The sequence below is a fragment of the Neophocaena asiaeorientalis genome, unplaced genomic scaffold, assembly GCF_003031525.2.
Source record: "Neophocaena asiaeorientalis asiaeorientalis breed wild unplaced genomic scaffold, Neophocaena_asiaeorientalis_V1.1 scaffold2, whole genome shotgun sequence".
Taxonomy (NCBI): domain Eukaryota; kingdom Metazoa; phylum Chordata; class Mammalia; order Artiodactyla; family Phocoenidae; genus Neophocaena; species Neophocaena asiaeorientalis.
The window spans coordinates 323,784-347,515 of NW_020172182.1; the positions used below are offsets into that span (position 1 = coordinate 323,784).

Below are 23,732 nucleotides of genomic sequence, written 5' to 3' on the forward strand. Positions count from 1 at the left end.
ACATCATATATTTTGAACATCCGTTCTAAAAGTAGTAGCATGGATTAACATTTCTTGAGTCACAAATGCAGATTTGTATGTTTCTTGATCTGCAAAATGGCATAAATAATACCATTTCGAATGGGTCTTTTAAGTCTAAGTGAGATTTTATTCTTGTATTCATTGAACAATTTTGTATTGATCTCCCATATGTCAGAACATCTGTGATAGGTTCTGGGAATATGTGGAAATTAAGATGAAGACTTGTCCTCACAAAGTTTTTAGTTTAATTGGAGACACAGAAAAATTGAAGATAGTAAGAAATGGAAGAAGATTAAGCAAAGAGTGATATTCTACACACAAGAAGACTAGTTAACCTAGCCTTGCAAGTGTTTGAGGACAATAATCAGAAACTGAAAGAAAAAGCAGAAGTTAGGTTGACCATGAAGAGATGGAAAGAGGAGGAACAGTATATACAAGGCCAGAGAGATAGCAAGACCAGTAAAGAATTCTTAACTTCAGAGTGAGGTGCAAAACTAGAGACAAGGAGACTAATTACGAGTTGTTGCAGTTATTCAGTTGAGAAGTGATAGTGGCTTGTACTAAGGTATCGGCAATGTGGATAGAGAGGCTGATAGTATAGATTGCTAGATATAATACAGTTTAACAGTGGCTAGACACAACATTTAATATACAAATGTAGGTTGTATTTTTTTTATATCAGCAGCAGACCACCAGAAATGTCATGTAAGAAAGGGCACCATTAAAAATAATATCAAGAATATTATGTATCAAAGAATAAATGTAACAACGAATTATAAGACCTGTATAAGGAAAATTACAAAATTTTATAAGAAATATTACAGATGATTGATTTTATTATGGAGAGATATACTATATAAAATGGAACATAATACCTAATATAAAAACATTAATTTCCCCATATTGATTTGTAGATTCAGTGCAATTCCATACAAATTACAACATGATTTTTCACAGCACTTGATGGGTCTAAAATGTTACAAGGAAAAGTGAAGGCTAAGAAGAAATGAGGCCCATCTGAAGGTGATGAACAGGAAAGAGAGATTTACCCTGGAAGATATTAAGACTGACTCTAGTAATTGAGAGTGTACTTTCAGCTTAGGGATGTACAAATTGACCAGAGGAATAAAATTGAGTGCTCAGGAACAGATCCATACATATATGAAACTTTGTTATGTAGTAGAGGTGAAATCTCAAATCAGGGAGGAAAATAGAGACTATTGAATAAATGGAGCCAGAGAAAATGTTTATCCATTTGGAAAAAATGAAGTTGGATCTTCATCTCACATTATATTTAAAACAAAACAAAACTCTATAAAGTACTAAAACGAAAACTTTGAAACTCTTAGAACAAGTAAGTGGAGATTTCCCTTTCTAGCTGTGATAGAGTAACTGGTATCCAACTAGCCATCCTGCAAAAAACGACTGGAAAACAAAACAAGAACAACAACAGAAAAAAGAAACAATTGTTTTCAAATATTGGCCAACAGGCAGTACAGGATTGAGATACCTGAGAGAGGAGAAATAAGTATCTCTGTGATTTCCCTGACTTTTTGACTGGAGGCAAAATTTTAGGAATGGCACAATGAAGGGCATTTCAAGAAGAGTAAGAAGTGCACAGCGCTGTTGCACAATTGAAGAGATACGTTCAGGTTCTGGAAGACTGAGGTATCTGGATTTATGGACATAGTACCTGAGAGGAGAGAGCTATGCTGAAAAAAAGCTCTAGGTATCTGCACAGGTGTCGCCTTGAATCTTAGCCGGATTCTAAGCTGTGCATGCACAGGGTGAGATTCTATGAGAAAACTACCTGAGAAAGAAAAACTACTGAGGAATCTATGAACTGAAACAACAATCAGAAATTGTACTTTGTAGAGATCCCAAGCCATGCTTGGAGTAGGCTAATCTCACCCTAGACTAAAGGCTACTCCAGACCTGTCCTAACTAAGCTGAAAAACCAAGCTTCAGAAAGATCAAGGTGATTTTCAAGTAAATTAGTTGCCTGTCAGAGCAAAGCTCAATAATACTTGTTAAAGAAAGACACTGAATGCAGATACTCAACGATGTAGCATGCAGAACGTCAGATGTTCAGAAAACATTGCTAGATGACCAGAAGCTTGAGAAGTTGGAAAAGGTGATCCATAATCAGAACAAAATACCACCCAGATAGAAGCAGACTAGAAATTACAGGCATTAGCACATGAGGGCTTTGAAACAACTAATATTAATGTGTTCAAAAAACTATGAAAACAAAGAGAATAGTAATTATAATAAAAGAACCAAATATAATCCCCTAGTGGGGATTTATCTAGTAATTGACAAGCAGATTTTCAAAGTTATATGGAAATGTAAAGGACCTAGAATAGCCAAAACAATTTTCAAAAAAGAACAAAAGCTAGAGGACTTATACTACCTGATTTTGAGATTTACTATAAAGCTACAGTAATCAAGATAGTGTCATCTTGACCTCAGGATAGACTTACAGGTCATGGAACAGAATCGAGAGTCCATATCCATTTGGCCAGTTGATTTTCACAAAAGTCCCAAGGTAATTTAAAGGACGAAAGAGCAGTCTGACAGATAGTACTGGAACAATTGAATATCCATAAAAAAAAAGAACCTCAACTTATACCATTACACCTTATACAAAAATAAACTCAAAACGGTTAATAAATCTGTATGCTTAAAGCTAAAACGTAAACTTCTAGATAAAAACATGGAGGAAATTTTTGTGACTTTGGAATAGACAACAATTTCTTAGGACACGAAAATACCCTGCCGAAAAAAATTATGAACTCGACTTTGTCAAAATTAAAAACTTCTCAAAAGATACAGTTAAGAAAATGTAAAAAGAAGCCACAGACTGTGAGAAAAATGTCAGCAGTACATATATCTGACAGAAGGCTTTTCCAGAATATAACAAGAACTCTTATAACTCAGTTTTTAAAAAACGGTCAAACTTCAATTAAAAAATGGGCAGGGCTTCCCTGGTGGCGCAGTGGTTGAGAGTCCGCCTGCTGATGCAGGGGACACGGGTTCGTGCCCCGGTCTGGGAAGATCCCACATGCCATGGAGCGGCTGGGCCCGTGAGCCATGGCTGCTGAGCCTGTGCGTCTGGAACCTGCGCTCCGCAACAGGAGAGGCCACGACAGTGAGATGCCCGCGTACAGCAAAAAAAAAAAAAAAAAAGGCAAAAGCATTTGAAAAGACACTTGACAAAAGAAGACATTAAAAAATATTTTGTATTTTGAAGTAGAGAAACACTTTGAATAAGGCATGGAATCTTTGACTATTAAAGAATTGATGTATTTCACTCTATGAAAATTAAGAGTAAAGGACACCTTAAAGTGAAGACAGTGATAAACTTTGAGACAATATTCACAATTCATAACATGGACAGAATATTGTTGTCAAGAAATAGAGAAGTAGTCCTTCTCCTGTTTAGAACAACTAATAGAGACCAACCTGACCTCAAAATATGAATATTTTAAAAAATATGTTATGTTTGTGTCTGCATGTGTGTGTATTTGTTAGAAGGCATTGGAGAGATAACAAAGCTGTGAAGAAGTGTGGGACCAGATCTTAGGGAAAAAAGAGGGCACTTAGGAAGGTGAGCCTGACGTTTGGGGCTACCTTTTCTTTAGCTGTATCTTCCAGTTCCTGAGGAGGTAGCTAAGAGACTGAAAAGCTGAATAGAACCCTCCAGATTCTTGAGGCTAAAGATAAAAATACTATTTGGGGACTTCAGGTTGGGATGTTGAATGAAGGGCTGCTCCCTAGAAGTAAGGGTGAATCAGAAAGTGTTCTGCCTCCCCTCACAGGGGTTAAAGTTTCACACCACATCTTCTTAATCTCTGATTGGATTAAGGTAATCAAGGATTACTAGTGCACCAAGGCTCATTGCCTGCCAGAAGTGAAAACAGATCTTCTCTTGAGAAAGATATCATTACTTGAAGCCTCAGATTATATCTATGGTTTTCCATGCACATTGTCTGGCACTCAGTTCAAAATAATCAGCACTCAGTTCAAAATAATCAGCAAATGAGACAACATGATGGAAGAGTGAGAGGGAAAAAATTATTTATCAAACATTAGCCATTCAAGAATAAATGACAGGTATACACCCTCAGAGAGCTTACAGTATAGCTGGGGTGTCAGACATGTAAACAACCTAAAGGTATGTGAATAATGAAATGACCAGATACAGATACAGACTTTATAATATGTTCAAGTACATAAAGAGGAAATTAAAAATTTCAGCAGAAAATTGAAAATGAACAAAAGAACCTAATGGAAATTCTAGAATTGAAAAATATAACAACAGAAACGAAGAATTTGACGGGCTTAGACCTGAATAGTACGTCATAAAAAAATAGGGTAAACCACTTAGAAACAAAAGTGTAGAAAATACAGAAAAGAGCTTTAAGAGACATAGGTGATACATTAAAAAGGTCTAAAGTATGTGTAATTGATATCTCAGAAGGAGAAAAAATGAGACTGAAACAGGGACAGATGGTGGCTGAGAATTCCACATATGACAGAGAATATCAAACAACAAATTTAGTAAACCGTGTAATTAGCGCAGGAAAAGTCTTTCACAGAGAAAATAACACTAGCAGAATATTAGAGAAGTCTAAAAACCAAAGAATATACTCTTAAAAGCAACCAATAAAAAAAGTCTAGTCACCTTCAGAGAAGCAACAGTAAAAATGACAGCTCATTTCTCATTGGAAACAGTTGAAACCAGAAGACAATGGAATGTGCTGAAACAGTAACTGCCATCCTAGAATGATGTACTGAGCGAAAATAGATAAAAGTACAATGAAGACAGTAACTAAGAGAACAGTCAAACATGGAGTTGTCAAGGGAGAAGGAAATTATAAAATGTGAGTGTAAATTTGGAATTGTGGCTTAAAATTTAATTAATTTAAGTTGAATTCTCTATTACTCTGTCATCAAAATTCACTTAACGTGGTGCTTTTAGATGTCAACAAATGTTTAAGTGCTTGGATTCAATAGCAGTGTTAATTATTTAAACAAATACTTATTGAGTGTCTACTGTTTGCCTGTGAAGTGTGTGTTAGCTGATAGCAGTATAGTGAGACGCAAACACCGAGATAATTTCTTCTTTCCAGAACTCTCATTCTAGTGGTTGAAGTAATGGTGGTGGGCTGGGGACAGAAAATAAACAAATAACCACATGATAAGCTGTAAAGGACATGGGTACATGGTTCTGTGAGGTGGTATGATGGGTGAATTGGTCTTTGCTAAGTCTGAAGAAAAGAAGTTAACTAGATCAGGAGAGACAGCATCACCATGTGCAAAAGACTGACAGGATGCAGACCGTGTGTTGGAGGGTTGGAAAGAAGGCCTATGTAGCTGTAGCACAGAGAGCTAGAGTTGGGTAATGTAGTAGGGTCTCTCTGTGAAGTAATATGGAATGGGACGAAACTGGACAGGTAAGTAGAGTCTGCAGTGCTGACTGGGTGGTGCATATAAAGGGTTTACGACTTTATCCTTAGAGCCATAGGAAATCAATGAAATACAAATGCAGGTGGGTAATATTTTCAAAATTGTTTTTTGAAAGGATTGCAGTATGAAGATTAGATTGAAGGCCAGAAGTGGATAGAGGTAGATTCCCATCGCTCAGATTGCAATACTCTAGGTAATAAGTGATGGTGGCTTGGGCTAATGTGATGGAGCTAGAGGTAATCGGCAGATGCCCTAAGTATTTAGAAGCTAAATCTGACAGGGCTGCGTGATAGATTGGGTATTAGAGGTGAGGTAGAGGAAGACATCAAAGTATTGTAAACTACTGTAAGACTTGCTTTATATTTACGTATTAAACAGTATGTTTTGAAAATGTTTCAAAGTTAAAGAATTGCTTGAATAAATAAGTCATCTATATAGTAGAATGTTATGAGACTGAAAGTGGTGTTTATGAAGAATTTTTAACAGTGCAAGGAAATACCTATGGTCTTACATAATAAAGTAGGAAGTGAAATTGTTTATAACGTGTATTCTTAACTATATAAAATTATAACAGTGAAGCATACTGATGATTAGAAATGACTCTTTTTGACATATAGACACCTCAAGAAGAACATGCTATTAACGGTCCAGAACTCCTGAGGAAAAAACGTACAACTTCAGCTGAAAAAAATACTTGTCAGCTTTATATTCAGACTGATCATCTGTTTTTTAAATATTATGGAACACGAGAGGCTGTGATTGCCCAGGTATTTATAATTTTGCTACTATTTTAGTTTTCATATTCTCATATTGTTTCATTATACCTGTATATTCCTCTAAAAATTAAAGTTAGTGCATATCTCATTTTGGAAAAAGAAAGAGTATGTATTTTCAATTGTGATACGAGAAAATATGTAAGATAAGAACACAAATAACTGAAAGACCAGTTAGGATATTTTAGTGTCATTCTAAAGAGAGATGTAAGAAAATGATTTCATGAAGGAGATGACACTGGGAGCTTAGCTTGGAAGAGAGGGTCAAATTGTCATTTGTGGTCTTAAAGGAGGGAAAGGTAGAAGAGTCTTTCAAATAAGAATCTTTAATTTCTATTCTGTGTTCTCCTTATACTTAACACTTTCTAAATTACATTACTATCTGCATTTGTGTCTTATTGAAGTATAAATTTTTCGGAGACACTCTTCAAAATATCCTTTTTTTTTTTTTTTTTTTGCGGTACACGGGGCTCTCACTGCTGTGGCCTCTCCCATTGCGGAGCGCAGGCTCAGCGGCCATGGCTCACGGGCCCAGCCGCTCCGCGGCATGTGGGATCTTCCTGAACCAGGGCACGAACCCGCGTCCCCTGCATCGGCAGGCGGACTCTCAACCACTGCACCACCAGGGAAGCCCAAAATATCCTTCATTTTGAAGGTATCCAGTGAGAGTTTGATGAATGCATTTTGAGTCCAAGGATTTGAGACTGAGAGGGTGGAGGTGTCATTAGTATAAATGGTAAACTAATTTTGTTGGTGGTGATGAACTTACTTTTAGACACGTTTAAAAGCCCATGTACATGTGATGATAGGGTATTGAAAATGTAGAACTGGAGCTTGGGAGAGGTTAGCCTTGAGCTTTCTGCATGGAATTTAAGGGTGCAAAAGAGATAGTTAAAATAAGGAGAGAGAATGAAATCAAAAGGGAAGGAACTGGGAGATAAAATCTGTTTATAATGAATAGGATGACAAAGAGAAGCTATGGGCTAAAATATAATAGTTAAAGAGGTAGGAGATAAAATAGGATTAGCCGAGGAATAAGCAAAGTTTCACAACAAAATGCATAACCAATAGAGTCATATGTGGAGATACCAAAGAGAATGACTACAAAGTAATTAACTCGATGTATATGTATGTCAGATATACAATGTATATTTTATATGTATGTCAAATCATGACGTACACTTTAAATATCTTACATTTTATTTGTCATTTATACCTCAGTAATGCTGAAAAAAAGAAAGAATGATTATAAAGGTTAGCTGCTTTTTAGTTATTAGAATATTATTGATGGACTTTAAGCAAGCTCTCAATAAAGTTGTGAGGGTAGAAACATTGTGAACAATAAGGAATGGGTTGGCAGGAGCAGTTAGGGTTTCAAGAGATGTGAAAAACAGAAAAAAAATGGTGTCAGGAATAATATGGAATATTTGAGTGAAAGGGGGATACTTGAGAAGTTGGTCAGAAGAGGAAAATGATCCAGTAGAGAAGCAGTGTTAGTTAGATATGAGAAATAAAAACTGATGAGAAACAATGTCCTTGAAGATCCAGTAAAGATTGGGGTTAAGAATATAGAAAAGTTACTCTTTAAGGAAGAGTTACCATTTGAGGGAGATAGAAATGCATAAAGATAGAAAAGTTTGGGGACTTCCCTGGTGGCGCAATGGATAAGACTCCATGCTCCCAATGCAGGGGACCCTGGTTTGATCCCTGGTCAGGGAACTAGATCCCACATGCATGCTGCAGCTAAGGAGCCCGCCTGCCACAACTAAGACCCGGCGCAACCAAATAAATAAATATTAAAAAAGAAAGAAAGAAAAGTTTGAAGGTTAAAAGAGCAGGTGATCAAGATGAACCCTCAGTAAAGTAAGATGTCTGATCAGTCATCTGTGGAAAAATGTTTGAACTACCACTGTTGGGGGTGGAGAAGGAACAGTGAGAATTGGATAAGGGATTGCTAGGCCAAGCTGAGGGTAGATAGCAGATTTATAATGGACTTTATCAGCAGTGTTATGGTATTCTTTATCATTGTTTGGCAACTAGGGCTACTTTTGAAATTATTATTGTTAATGCTTTTACTTGACTATTTACGTTTATATAATTTCTTTGAAAATAGTTTTGAACCTATATATATATATGCATGTTTTCACATAAGTGGTAGCAAGAGTGCTTTTTGTAAATGAAGATGGGAAGGTTGTATATAGAGTGGTTTAGAAGCCAGAGAGTTAAGTTGGGAGTCAGCTAGGAAAAAGAGGATCTTTTTGTGTTCTCTCACCCTGTTTACCTCTTCTTAGAATTTAGCAAAATCTGAATGTATGTTATTTATATTTGTATTACTTCCTTCCCTTCCTCCCCCTCTAGAATAAATCTGTAAATTTATAGGGACCTTCTCAATTTTGTTTACCCCTGTACCTCCAGCACCTAAAACAGCGCCTACCATATAGTAAATGGTGGACAAAACTTACAGAATATGTACTATTGCATCAATGGAAAGACTAAAGTCAGAGACTGACTGAGTGTCCTGATATTATCAGGGAGATATTCACAGAAGATGTTTCAGCTGAGTCTAAGGGGTAGATACCCTAGGCATAAGGAAGCAGCATGCGAAAAGGCATGGAGGTATGACATTGCAGGATGGAATTGAGGAAACCAAGTTTTACTGGGTTGGCCAAAAAGTTCGTTCAGTTTTTTCCATAAGATGTCACTAGTAGTGCTTAATTGTCTTTAATTTCATTTGAAACAATTTTGTTAGATTGTATTGTGACAGCTGTCAGATCAGCATGCATTAAAAAAAAACTTATCAAAATTGGTGAATTTTTGTGTAACTTATCAAAATTGGTGAATTTTTGTGTAGCCATTTTAATATTGAAGATGGAAGAAAAACATTTGGCATATTATGCTTTATTATTTCATGAAAGGTAAAAACACAGCTGAAACGCGAAAAAAGATTTGTGTAGTGTATGGAGAAGGTGCTGTGACTGATCAAACGTGTCAAAAGTGGTTTGCAAAGTTTCGTGCTGGAGATTTCTCGCTGGACGATGCTCCGCGGTTAGGTAGACCAGTTGAAGTTCATAGCAATCAAATCGAGACATTAATTGAGAACAATCAACGTTATACCACGTGGGAGATAGCAGACATATTCAAAATATCCAAATCAAGCACTGAAAATCATTTGTACCAGCTCGGTTATGTTAATAGCTTTGATGTTTGGGTTCCACGAAAGTTGAGCGAAAAAAACCTTCTTGCCCGTATTTCCGCATGTGTTTCTCTACTTAAACGTAACGAAAACGTCCTGTTTTTTTTAAAACAAATTGTGACGGGCAGTGAAAAGTGGATACTGTTCAACAGCGGTCCCCATCCTTTTTGGCACCAGAGACTGGTTTTGTGGAAGACAGTTTTTCCACGGATGGGGGTCGGGGAGATGGGTCAGGCGGCAATGTGAGTGATGGGGAGCCGCAGATGAAGCTTCGTTTGCTCGCCCACTGCTCACCTCCTGCTGTGCGGCCCAGTTCCTAACAGGCCGAGGACCACTACTGGTCCGCGGCCCAGGGGTTGGGGACCCCTGCTGTACAATAATGTGGAACGGAAGAGATCGTGGGGCAAGCAAAATGAACCACCACCAACCACACCAAAGGCCGGTCTTCGAGGGCTTCCCTGGTGGCGCAGTGGTTGAGAGTCCAACCGCCGATGCAGGGGACATGGGTTTGTGCCCCGGTGTGGGAGGATCCCACATGCCGCGGAGCGGCTGGGCCTGTGAGCCATGGCCGCTGAGCCTGCGCGTCCGTAGCCTGTGCTCCACAACGGGAGAGGCCACAACAGTGAGAGGCCCGCGTACCGCAAAAAAAAAAAAAAAAAAAAAAAGGCCGGTCTTTGTCCAGAGAAGGTGATGTTGTGTAGATGGTGGGATTGGAAGGGAGTCCTCTATTATGAGCTCCTAACAGAAAACCAAACGATTAATTCCAGCTAGTACTGCTCCCAGCTAGACCAACTGAAAGTGGCACTCGACAAAAAGCGTCCGGAATTAGTCAACAAAAAACACAGAATCTTCCATCAGGATAACACAAGACTGCATGTTTTTTTGATGACCAGGCAAAAACTGTTACAGCTTGGCTGGGAAGTTCTGATTCATCCCCTTCAGATTTCCATTTATGTGCACCTTCAGATTTCCATTTATTTTGGTCTTTACTAAATTCTCTTAATGGAAAAAATTTCAGTTCCCTGGAAGACTGTAAAAGGTACCTGGAACAGTTCTTTGCTTGAAAAGATAAAAAGTTTTGGGAATGGAATTATGAAGTTGCCTGAAAAATGGCAGAAGGTAGTGGAACAAAATGGTGAATACATCGTCCAATAAAGTTCTTGGTGAAAATGAAAAATGTCTTTTATCTTTACTTAAAAACCAAAGGGACTTTTTGGCCAACCCAGTATATGATTGAGGCAAGAGTACATGTTTGGTTTTGGCCAGAGAAAAATATGGAAAAGTCACTGAATTTCCCTTCTCAGTTCCAGCTCACTAATCTTTTTCATCCTTTCATCTAGTATATGATATTGACATTTTAAATTTTGAATGTGGTGGAATATGAATAATTCTTGATTTGGGAAATGGAAATTCACAGTCTTTTTCACATTTCAACATTGCCTCTAAAATGTCTTTTTTTTTTAATCAATAGATATCCAGTCATGTTAAAGCGATTGATACAATTTACCAGACCACAGACTTCTCTGGAATCCGTAATATCAGTTTCATGGTGAAACGCATAAGAGTAAGTAAGGAATTTCAGTAGTTAAGAACATTAAGAAAGAGAAACAATAAGGATCATGTTTACAGAAAGAAAAATACTTGACTTTTACTTCATCTTCATGCATTAAATAAATTGTATGTGCTGATGCAGGTTAGCTTTACTCTTGGGTTTTACACACACACAGAGGGGATACTTGGGTTTATGACTTAATGAAATCTATAGGGCTTTAATCTGGACTGCAGAAGAGGTATGGTAGAAAGTACTGTTTTCTATCTGTCTGATTAACATACCAGTTAGAAAGCGCTCTAAGTAACTGCAGATACCGTACTTGACATTTTTCTCCCTGATATTATTCCCCAGTTTCTTCAGATTTGCCTTATGCAGTATATTTCAGAGTGTGTCCCATTTGATGCTGCAGCGGAGGGAAGGATAGATACAGTGGTTAAATACAATTGGAAGTTGGAAAAACACTTAATACTGTTTCCTCTTGAAATTTAACAGTGCACACTAATGTATTTCAAGTTTTGAGAAATCCTTTGGGAAAGAAATCCATATTTTTCTAAGCTAATTTAACCTTTTTGTATTAACATCAGCTGAAACTCCAAAGACCTGCAGTGCACATTTTGAGAAATGCTGATCCAGAACTACTGATTCTTAGTTTTAATGTTATAAATTGTTAATAAGTAAATATTATTATTAAAAAATTGGACTGTTTCAAAAATTTTCTAAATAAGAATTCTTTCAAAGTATAAAGCTTTTAAGAATCTGAGTTTATAAGCTAGATAACCTGGGTTTTAAAAATCATCATTTTATAAAAGTACTTGCCACAGGATTTCTTTATTTTAAAAAAATTTATTTTTAATGGCTTTTATTTTTTTAAATGTTATTTATTTATTTATTTTTTGCTGTGCTACATGGCTGTGCAGCGTTTTTTTTGGCTGCGCCGGTAGCTTGCGGCATCTTAGTTCCCCAACCAGAGATCGAACCCAGGCCCTTGGCAGTGAAAGCGCTGAGTCCTAACCACCAGACCACCAGGGAATACCCCACAGGGTTTCTTTATATTTTGTGCTTTTATTCTTCTTAAAATATTGTTGACTAGATTATAGTTTTAGTACATACATGTAATATATTTTTAAAAATAGCTGAAAGTGGTCCTTACTTTTAGAAGTGACATGATTAATTATTACATTGGATTGCCTCAAGGTGAAATATGGTTCGATATACTGTATAAGAACTGTTTGTAATCAATTGCTTTCATGTATTTTGAGAGCAATATAAACCTTTAAATTAGCAAGTAAAAGTGGTAAGTGTTATAAATATTGCTATTTAGTAGACAGAGCAATGAAATGCAAAGTAGTGAAAAGTAGAGAACACCTGAACAAATTTTAGTGAAACACATTTGTTTGACTAAAATAATTTGCATTATGAATAGATGCATGTATATAAAAGAGTTATGTGGGGCTTCCCTGGTGGCGCAGTGGTTGAGAGTCTGCCTGCCGATCCAGGGGTCACGGGTTCATGCCCCGGTCCGGGAAGATCACAGAGTGGCTGGGCCTGTGAGCCATGGCTGCTGAGCCTGCGCGTCTGGAGCCTGTGCTCCGCAACGGGAGAGGCCACAACACGATTAGTTGTTTTTCAGGCCTTTAACTGAGATTAAAACTTTAGTTTAAATAAATAAATTTATTAAGAAAAAATTAATCATCCCATTTTAATATAGGTAACTAAAATTTAGATGCAGTTTTTATTTGTAGCCAATATTACAGAAGTATCAGAGAATTTCATTTCTATGTTTAGTGGGAAAAAGCGATATGCAGCATGTCTCTAAGCATGGGCTACCTTTAATGTATAGTGTTCTTGTTTTTGGATGTGTGTGTGTGTGTGTGTGTGTGTGTGTGTGTGTGTGTGTTAGATGACCATAACTGATTGTTTCTGGTTAATTGTTAATGGATAAACCAGATGATCTCATATCTGTCTTTAGGCAATTGCCTTCAGTGGTGTTTCTACCATCCTGTTTGTAAGCTCCTTGGTTTTTACTGAAGGATGTGGATCCTAAAAAGACCTATAGTTTTCATTTTATTAACTGTAATAGTCTTATCACTGATATTTTCAGTAGACTGAGATTTCCCTTCTAAGCAATGTTTACTCTCATACATATTCCTTTTTATTCTCTACCAACAGTGTTGTATGTAATTCTCTGACTTACTTGGGGAAAACCAAATTGTTCTAGGACTTCAGAGGTTAGGCAGAGGTCTCTGAAAGGAAGCAATGAGTAGTAAATGAAAGCTTTTGTTTTAGTTGAAGTTTGGTATCAGAACTGATTATTCTTCATATTGTGAAGGAGGAACCTGCACCCAGGAGTATAGTAGCTAAGTGTGGAAGGAAACATTCTGGAGGAACTCAGCTTGAAATAGTAAGAGAAACGAATTGGCAAAGAAAAAAAAAATTCTTGCTCACATTCAGGGGAAAAGATTGAACTTGAAATTAGTTGTGCTTGACTCATGACTCTGGGCAAGGAGAACCAAGAATATGATTTGTCTGCTGAATTGACAGTTTTGGGTTCAATATTTCTTTTATGTTATACTAATTAACTGAAATATAGGGTTTTATGTCATACTTGTCATCATATGTAGGAGATTAGCACTAAAGGAGACTCATCAAATGATTAAATTGAGAAACTGTACTTCCTTATTGGAAATTTTGAAAGCAGAACTTGTTTTCCCATCCCAAGTGTTCAGTGTTCAGGAATCTGTGAACACTTGCTCAGAAATGTAATACACTCAGTTTTAATTCCCCTATCCGTCCATCCTTCCTTTCTTCCCTCCTCCCTCCCTCCTTCCCTCCTCCCTTTTTGGCTTCTCTGATTAGACCAGGGATGGAGGTAGTGGGAATAACTGTAGAAGCTTTAATTTAGGCCTGACTTCCTTGGGCCCCAAGCATATTGTCCAGGTAGATACTACTTACACTAAGGCTCTGCTAACGTTGGTTGCTTGTTAAAATCATTGTTTTGGATTTTAGATCAACACAACTGCTGATGAGAAGGACCCTACAAATCCCTTCCGTTTTCCAAATATTGGTGTGGAGAAGTTTCTGGAATTAAATTCTGAGCAGAATCATGATGACTACTGTTTGGCCTATGTCTTCACAGACCGAGATTTCGATGATGGTGTCCTTGGTCTGGCTTGGGTTGGAGCACCTTCAGGTAGTTTATCTATATATGTCTTGACTTACTACTTGAAATGAAAAGCAGTTCTCTTGATGGATTGAATTTTACAAAGTATAGGAGAAAGTGATGCCTGTACAGTATCTAAATGTATACATCTTGAGTTAGGCAGAATTCATAAGCATAATGTAAATGGAAAAATAGTTGAAGCAGCTTTTTATTTTGAAATGAGTAAATGAGTACTAACAGGGAGATATCCTGACATTTGTAGCTGAAATAAATAATTTTATGGGAAAAAGTGGTACTTAGTTCTGAAACTGAAAAGCAAAATATTAATTTTTTCACAAAAGTTAATGTAATTAATTATTTTGGGAGGTAGGGGGATGGGGAGAGGTTCTTAGAGTCAAAAGGGGAAAACTGTGTTCTTGCTTCTTCTGCCATGAGATAAAGAGCAGAGAAATCCTACTCAGGAATAGCAGGTAGAAAGAAAAGAAAGACTGCCTTTATTATTATTATTTCTCACCTTTATTTTAACAAAAGGGAAGTGTTGCCTGAAAAGAGATGTGGGCAGGAGGCCCAGTACCCATAGCTCCACTGGCTTGACTGCATGGCCCCACGTTCTGCTGGGGTCTCTGCCTTAGCCATGAAAGCTACTGTCACTGAGAAAGCCCGGATGGGATAATCCCCTTGCCATTGCAGTCGGGGTGGGGGTCTGTGAGTCACAGTGTAAGTTCAGTAGCCTACTTTAGAGAAATGGATGAATTGAAAGATGAGTAGAAAGAATCCCGGACTCCTTGAATATAAATTTTGCCATATAGAGTTTGATCAGTAGTCTGTCACCTTCTGAGCTATACACAGCAGTTTTTCCTTCTGATACATAATTTCTATCTTTTTCAAAGTATAAACTTCTGCTTTATCCAGGGCAAGACAGGCTTTTCTATTCTTAGTTTATTCTTTGGTTTGTTATGCATATTTAACATCTTTAATACTGTATTTTTGCTTTTATACTTGCTCTTTTTTTTTAAGCCAGCAATGAATATCCTTTTTAGTTTCCAAAGCTTTTGTTTTTCTTCCACATTTTAAAGTGTACTCAATTTCATGATGTCATTAAAGTACAAGTTTATGTCATAGGCTGCATATATCATAGTGCAGTATTTTTGTATATTTGTCCTTTACAATGATCTGTGTTGGTTTTGTGTTACTTGCGTTGTCAGCAGATTGTACAACTCACTCTTTCCTATGATAATTCACGTTTTATAACTTTGATATTCTGAAATTTCTTTTCCCCTCCTTGGTTAGTTGGATAATTTTATCACATAGTTTATAGTCCCTTCTCCTTAATCATCAGTAAGTACTATAGAAACTCAGGGATTCATTTTTCTTTATATATTACCATTAATATAGTGGCTCTTGAAGTGTGCTCCATGGACTAGCAGCATCTGTATTACCTGGGAACTTGTTAGAAATGTAAATCCATGGGCCTCACTCAGGTCTACTAGATCAGAAACTCCAGGTGTGGAGCCCATCAGCCTTTGTTTGAAGAGGCCCTCCAGGTGTTTCTGATGCATACTAAAGTCTGCAAACCACCATCTTAATATTTTTGCTCACAAGATGTCTCCTGGGCAAATGATTGGATGATCTCAGACTAAAAACTTTCTGCCATTTTGCATTTTCAGCTCCAGACTGTTGTTCATTAAGAATGTAATGGTCCTGAGAGAGCTTGGTCAAATTTTCCTGAAACTTCAGATATCCTCATGTCTACTTTAAAAAAAAAAAATAGACTGTATATTTAGAACAGTTTTAGATTTATAGAAAAAAATGAGCAGATAGAGTCGTCTCCACTACCTTCCTATATTATTAACAGCTTACGTTAGTATGGTACATTTGTTACAATTAATCAACCAATACTGGTACAGTATTGTTAACTAAAGTCAGCCCATAGTTTATTCAGATTTCTTTAGTTTTTACTACGGTCCTTCTTCTGTTCCAAGATCTTGTCCAGGATACCACAGTACGTTTAATTGTCTTGCCTCTTTAATTCTTGGCTGTGATGGTTTCTCAGACTTTTCTTGTTTTTTATAACCTTGACAATTTTGAGGAGTGTTGGTCAGGAATGTTGTAGGATGCCCCTCTGTTGCAGTCTTTTTGATGTTTTTCTCATGATTGGACTGGGGTTATGGGTTTGGGGGGAGAGTTAGTTTTTCTTTCTAGTTGTTTATGATATCTGGACCACTTATTTTATGAAACGGTGCTTATTTTATTGAAGCAGCAGTTCTGGATTGAAAATGATGGGCCACGTTACTTGTATTTTTGTCATTGCGTTCTTCATCTGATGCCCTCTTCCTTTACTCTGTGTTAAACCCCTAACTCCAGCTCTCAGAAGCCTTTTTCTAAGAGCTTCTGGGGAGGGGCTTGGCAGAGAAGCCGAGAAGCCAGAGAAGCAGAGAAGGGATCTTTGTTCCTTTGACACAACTTTTTCTAGAATAAGATACCTGCCTTGACAGCTTTCTTCTTCACTTCCCTTTGCCCTTAGACTACCTGAACTGAGTTTATTTCACCTACATTTTATTATTTTATAAGGAACTTTATGTATTTGCTCTTACTGATTAATTCAGTTCCGTTATAAGGTGTAGGTAGTATTTCCTCCATTATACAGGTGGATTGGATTCAGAGACTTTGTCAACAACCCAGTATCTCACAGAACCTAGAATCTGGACCTTTTGACTCCAGGTTTTGTGCATTTGGTAGTTATTTTACTAGGTATTATTATAATGTAACATCCTACTTTTATCTTTCTAAGACATTTCCAAGAAGAAGTTGAAATGTTTCCTGGATCTAAGCAGAGATGGAATCTATTTCCTTCTTTCTTAAGAGAGATGAGTTATAAAACAGTACTACTCTGTATTATTTAGGCATCATTTTGGGTAATTGTCAAGGCATAATTAGAAGAGCACTGGTTTGGGAACTAGGAGACGGGGTCCTTGTCTGTTCTGTCTCTATAAATGCAGGTAAATCATTTTGCTTCAGCTTGTTTATTTTTCATTGTAATTTCTTCTCTCTTTGCCCTTCCTTTGATAACTTCATGTTTCTGCATGTAGATCTTCGTAATGCTTGCTGTTACACTATTTTTTAAAATATCATTTTATAGCTGATCTGTTCAGCTTGTGATTTTACTGTTTCTTAATCTTTTTCATTTTTATTTGGCCTAATTAATTTCTGTTGTATCATTTAACTCTGCAGCTGTTTCACTATTCAAATATATGGTAGTGGAAAGGATTTTGTTTTGATACTGTTGTGTTAATTTTCACAGAATAGTTACTCAAATTATTCGCTGTAGTCCTCTTCACTGACTCAGTTAAGCTGGGAAAAGCAATGAGGGTTAAAACATTTGAATAGTAGGTTTCTTGTCTTTAAGTCTTGTTAATACTACTTTTTATTTGTTCTTTTAATATTTCTTATTGTGGTTGGGTACTGCCTTCAGTTACCTCAATGAGAAAAACAGTACCTCCTGCCCCAACTCCATAATAAGTAGAAACAGCTTGTGAGCTGGGATGACTTGGAGGCTTCCATTTGAAATTATACCGGGCCTAGAATGGAGCCCCCAAAAGGGAGGAGTCTGGTCTCCAAAACAAAGATAGTCTTGAATATGAATCTAGAAAGATAACTCTAAACTTCTCTTTATATAAACACAGTTCTGTGTTAAGCAGGTAGTAGCCTCTTATTTTAGAGACCGAAACATTGGTTCCTTAACAAAGTAGATTCTTTTTTTTTTTTTTTTTGGGGACACTGTTGTGGCCTCCCCCGTTGCGGAGCACAGGCTCTGGACGCGCAGGCTCAGCGGCCACGGCTTACGGGCCCAGCTGCTCCGCGGCATGTGGGATCTTCCCAGACTGGGGCACGAACACGTGTCCCCTGCATCGGCAGGCGGACTCTCAACCACTGTGCCACCAGGGAAGCCCCCTAACCAGCTTTTTGAGGGGCCTTTATTTTTTGGTTTATTAAGGCACATTCTGCTCATCTGTTATCCTTCTTAATGTTATCAGTTAACCCAATGAACATAGTCTCACTTTGCCAGGTCACTGAAAAAGGCTAGCTCTGGAGTTCATCTCCAGAGCTAATCCTGAACCATTCAGTATTCCTCTGACCATTTGTAAAGAACATTCTTTGAGACATTTGATTTGGTAGAAATTGTCTCCTGTTTTTCTTAGTTTAGAAATTTTAGTTTGATTTTACGTATTAGAATTTGACCACATGCAGAGCTCAAAGTGAGGTTCTCAAGATAACCCACAGCCTATCGAATTCTTTTTTTTTTTTATCATTCCTTCTACTTTAATTAGTTGATATTCTTCTTTTTTTGAATTTTATTTTATTTATTTTTTTATAGGCCAGGTTCTTATTAGTTATCTATTTTATACATATTAGTTTATACATGTCAATCCCAATCTCCCAATTCATCACACACACACACCCACCCCCACCACCACCACTTTCCCCCCTTGGTGTCCATACATTTGTTCTCTACATCTGTGTCTCTGTTTCTGCCCTGCAAACTGGTTCATCTGTACTATTTTTCTAGGTTCCACATATATGCGTTAACCTTGCATTCCTGGGGTAAATCCTATTTGATCATGGTGTATGATCCTTTTAATGTGTTTTGGATTCTGTTTGCTAGTATTTTGTTGAGGATTTTTGCATCTATATTCCTCAGTGATACTGGTCTGTAATTTTCTTTTTTTGTAGTATCTTTGTCTGGTTTTGGTATCAGGGTGATGGCGGCCTCCGAAGGAGTTTAGGAGTGTTTCCTCTGGAAGTGTTTGGAAGAGTTTGATAATGATGGGTGTTCACTCTTCTCTAAATGTTTGATAGAATTCACCAGTTCCTTTAGCATTTGTTCTAGAGCTGGTTTGGTGGTGCTGAATTCTCTTAGCTTTTGCTTGTCTGTAAAGCTTTTGATTTCTCCATCAAACCTGGATAAGATCCTTGCCGGGTAGAGTAATCTTGGTTGTAGGTCCTTCCCTTTCATCACTTTAAATATATTGTGCCACTCCCTTCTGCACCGCCAGGTTGTGTCAGACCCCCAGGTTGGGAAGCCTCACGTGAGGCTCAGAACGTTCACTGCAGTGGGTGGACTTCTGTGGTATAAGTGTTCTCCAGTCTGTGAGTCACCCACCCAGCAGTTATGGGATTTGATTTTACTGTGATTGTGCCCCTCCTACCATCTCATTGTGGCTTCTCCTTTGTCTTTGGATGTGGGGTATCTTTTTTGGTCAGTTCCAGTGTCTTCCTGTCCATGATTGTTCAGCAGTTAGTTGTGATTCTGGTGCTCTCGCCAGAGGGAGTGAGCACACGTCCTCTACTCTGCCATCTTGAGCCATTCTCCTTGATATTCCTCGCATTCTTAACCTATTTGAAAGTGTAATTAAAAGGCTAGGAGAATTATGTCATTAAAATATTACATCATTAGAATAGAGGACACTTAATATTGACATTTTGTACAGGTCTGGATTGTCCCTTGGAGGATGTTTAACATCTTCGGTCCCTAACCATTACATGTGAGTACTGCTCCCCAGACTTGACAGATAAAGAAATACCCTCAGACATTTCCTAATAACCTATCTGGGAGTGGTACTAACGTCTGCTTCAAAATTACTGCTCAGATTAATATTGTATGGTCAGCATGATACTATTGTTTTAGATATTTAGGCCTGCTCACATCAAAACTTTATTTATGGATTCTGTCAACGTATTATACTACCCTGTAGTTTTTATAATTTTTTTCTTTTGGGGGAGTCTTTTTTAAAGTTTAAGACATATTTTGTGACTAGCTTTCAGACTATCCTGTAGATAGAAAAATGTCATACTTCTTGGTTGGTCACTGAGTCATCCATCCATCAATAATTGCTTTTGACTCAAATGAAAAACATTTTATTCTTCTCATTACATAATTTCTGTTTTTCAGTAATGACTATATGTAGTAAAATATTAAATTTACAATGTAAAGCAATTACTGAACTTGAGTTATGGCTTAGCTATAGGTATTTATGATATCATTAATTGAGTTTCTGGCATATCAAAAGTGGTTGCAGTATTTAAAAAGTTAAACCATGACTTATAATATTAGACATAGTATTTTACTTCTTCCTGTATAACTGAATTACTCCAACATATGCTATTAGTCTGTGTAGCAAGTAATAAACTTTCCAAATAAACAATAGTTATTAAAACCAAAAGCAGTTAAGATGTTGAACAAGATATGAATTATAAAGACTATATTTCAGAAGAGTACACTCAAGTTTATGTATGATCTTCCTTTAAATTAGATAGACCTTAAAAATACAGAAGGTATATTATCAGAGTTTTTAATATATGCTATTTACATTTTTTTTTAAACTGACAAAGATTTGCAGCATGGAGTCTTCTATGCTTAATTCAAGTTTGCCAGTACTGCATTGGACCAATTTGCATATGACAGATCTTCGATGAGGCAGTATATTAATTTACTATTTGTTTAAAACTGTAATATATAGACTGTAATTATTACATACAGAGTGCTTATTTCTGTCTTTTCTAGTTTTTAGAAATAATGATAACAGTTCTTAGGACTCAAGGCTGAGGACTCAAAAGTAGAGGTAGCTTAAGAGAATATATTACATATTCATAAATCATTTGCTGTTTTCTTTCTATCCAGTTTTTGGTGTAGAAGATGTAGTAAGTTTTAAATGTAGAGGTTCTCAGTCCTTTGCTGGTTAAAATCTGCATATGACTTAGCCTTTCAGCTTAGTTTTCTGTGAAAGCACATTATCATTTCACCTTCTTAAATTGTATCCTAATAGTCATTAAATTTATGATTTGTTGCTATGTACTTTCTAATATTAAAAGGAACAAGGCAGCAATTGTAGTGTCATGCCATTTGTGTACATCTTTTTTGAATTGCTTTCTATTATACGCTTTATCAGGGATTATAAATGTTAGACTTTTAAAAATGGTTTAATAACTTTGTTGTAACTTTGTATGTAGTAGAAAGCTAATTTGAAATAATTTGATCAGTTATCAGAATATCCTAATCCATGTGATATTTTAATTAAAATAATTAAATAGAGTAACCTCTTAAATCTGAATGTAAACCAAAGAAGTTCTCACTGAAAGTCTTTAATAGTTATTTAAAGTACTGTGGTCTTCTCAGTTTAGTGTACATAAAGACGATGATTGGCCAGCCAGTTTCTGATTTGCTGTTGTTCTTTTTCTAATTTCTTAAATTAACTGCCTTTAGATGTGAAAGCACTTTCATTTTGGTATTAAGCTCTGACGTTCAGGAACTATAAACGAACAGGTGAACTACAAAATGATTTAATATGTATCATATAAGTAAAAATGAAGATTTTTCTTTTAAAATTTGCAAGCATCCTCAAGACATGTTGGAAAATCATAATTCAGTTTTTTGAACCTAATTTGAAAAAAAATTCAAACTTGCCAAAGGTTGCAAGAGTAGTATACAGTGAACTCCTGATAGATTAATCAGTTAACATTTTGCCACATTTGCTTTCTCTCCCTTCCCACCTTCTCTCCTTCATTCCCTCCTCCCTTTTTTTTTACCCACTGACAAATTTTTTCCTTTTTTTTAAGCTTTATTGAGAGATATATAATTGACAAATAAAATTGTAAGATATTTAAAGTGCATAGTGTGATGATTTGGTATTTGTATATTGTGAAAGGATTCCCCCTACCAAGTTAATTAATACACCCATCACCTCACATATTTACCTTTTTCCTTTTTGTGTATGTGTGAGAATGTTTAAGTTCTATTCTCTTGGCAAATTTCATTTATACAATACTGTGTTATCAACTGTAGCCATCATGTGTTACACATTAGATCCTCAGACCTTGTTCTTCTTATAACTGGAAGTTTGTACCTCTATCAGTCTCTCTCTGTTTCCCCTACCCCCAGCCTGTGCGACCACTAATTCTTTTCTTTTTTAAAGAATACATTGTATGTTGCCTCTCAGGATAGTGAATCACATGCTCTTGTGCATCACTGCTATTATTGGTAGCAGTGACTTTCTCAGAATCTCTTTGAGAATATTTTGTTCAACTTTCATTTAACTTAAATGTAAGTTGTTATTTTGTTTGTTTTTTTTTTATAAGATGAAGAGGTGTAGGATTTGACCCAGTGTAAATGCTGAAATATTTAAATTGAACAGACTCTTAAATATTTGTTTTGCTAAATTAATGGGAGAAAAATTGGAGGACATTTTGATTATGAAGAGGAACATTTTATAAGGACTTTGTATTCAACCCTGGGAATATATGTGTGCCATTAAAACTTTTATTTGAAATGACTTCCTAACCTTGGACCAAAGAAACTTTTGAGTATTTGATATACATGTGTACCAGTTTTGGACTCAAAATACATATAAAATGTTTCAAGTTAATACAGCATATATTAGAAAATTATTTGGGGGGAAATAGGTGCTAATTTTAGCCATATTTTGTTTTGAATTAGGAAGCTCTGGAGGAATATGTGAAAAAAGTAAGCTTTATTCAGATGGTAAGAAGAAGTCTTTAAACACTGGAATTATTACTGTTCAGAACTATGGGTCTCATGTACCCCCCAAAGTCTCTCACATTACATTTGCTCATGAAGTTGGACATAACTTTGGATCTCCAGTAAGTATTGCTTAATTATAACATTTTTTAAAAGTTACTAATCTTTCGCGTTGTTTAATTTTTGTTGTTGTTGTTTACAGTGAAAACAAGTACACATGAATGTTTAGTTTTTATATGTCAGAACACAGTAATGTACTTGACCATAATACTGAAAAGGAGGAAGATAGAATATTTGTAATTAAAATAAGAAAATAAGCACAACAGTGCCAGAATTCTATGAAAGCAAGGAATTTTGTCTGTTTCATTCACTTCTGTGTCCCCTGACCTTAGAATAGTGCCTGGGGGACTTCCCTGGTGGCGCAGTTGTTAAGAATCTGGCTGCCAACGCAAGGGTCACGGGTTCGAGCTCTTGTCCAGGAAGATCCCACATGCCACGGAGCAACTAAGCCCGTGCGCCACAATTACTGAAGCCTGCGCACCTAGAGCCCATGCTCCACAACAAGAGAAGCCACCGCAATGAGAAGCCCGCGCACCACAACGAAGAGTTGCCCCCGCTCGCTGCAACTAGAGAAAGCCCACGTGCAGCAACGAAGACCCAACATAGCCAAAAATAAATAAATTAATTTTTTTAAAAAATTAAAAAAAATAGTTCCTGGCACATGATTCATTCAAATATTTATTTAATGAGAATCACTTTTCATTGCTTAAAGTACATTTTGAATGTTAGCAAACTGTTGGGTTCTTGTTTGGTTTCTGTTAAAGCATTGGGGTTTACTAGATTTGTCTCTCTCTACTGTGGAATGAGACTGTTCTTTTAAAATCTTTCGGTATGAAAACTTTGTAACATATATAAAAGTAGAGACAAATAGTACGGCAAAGTCTTCCGTTCATATCCAGGACAGGTGTCAGCAAACTTTTTCCATGGTCTACTAGTAAACATAATAGGTGTGGGGGACAATATTTAGT

The 23,732-nt window shown here is 36.6% G+C and overlaps 1 protein-coding gene across 1 annotated transcript in view; it reads left to right on the forward strand.

Annotated features, from left to right (window-relative positions):
- ADAM10 (ADAM metallopeptidase domain 10) overlaps nucleotides 1–23,732 on the forward strand; it is a 107,932-nt gene that overhangs the window by 57,073 nt on the left and 27,127 nt on the right. The window contains exons 6-9 of the mRNA XM_024761258.1: nucleotides 6,111–6,260; nucleotides 10,931–11,023; nucleotides 14,018–14,201; nucleotides 22,663–22,826. Coding sequence (XP_024617026.1) covers nucleotides 6,111–6,260; nucleotides 10,931–11,023; nucleotides 14,018–14,201; nucleotides 22,663–22,826 — 591 coding nt within the window. The remainder of the gene's footprint in view (nucleotides 1–6,110; nucleotides 6,261–10,930; nucleotides 11,024–14,017; nucleotides 14,202–22,662; nucleotides 22,827–23,732) is intronic.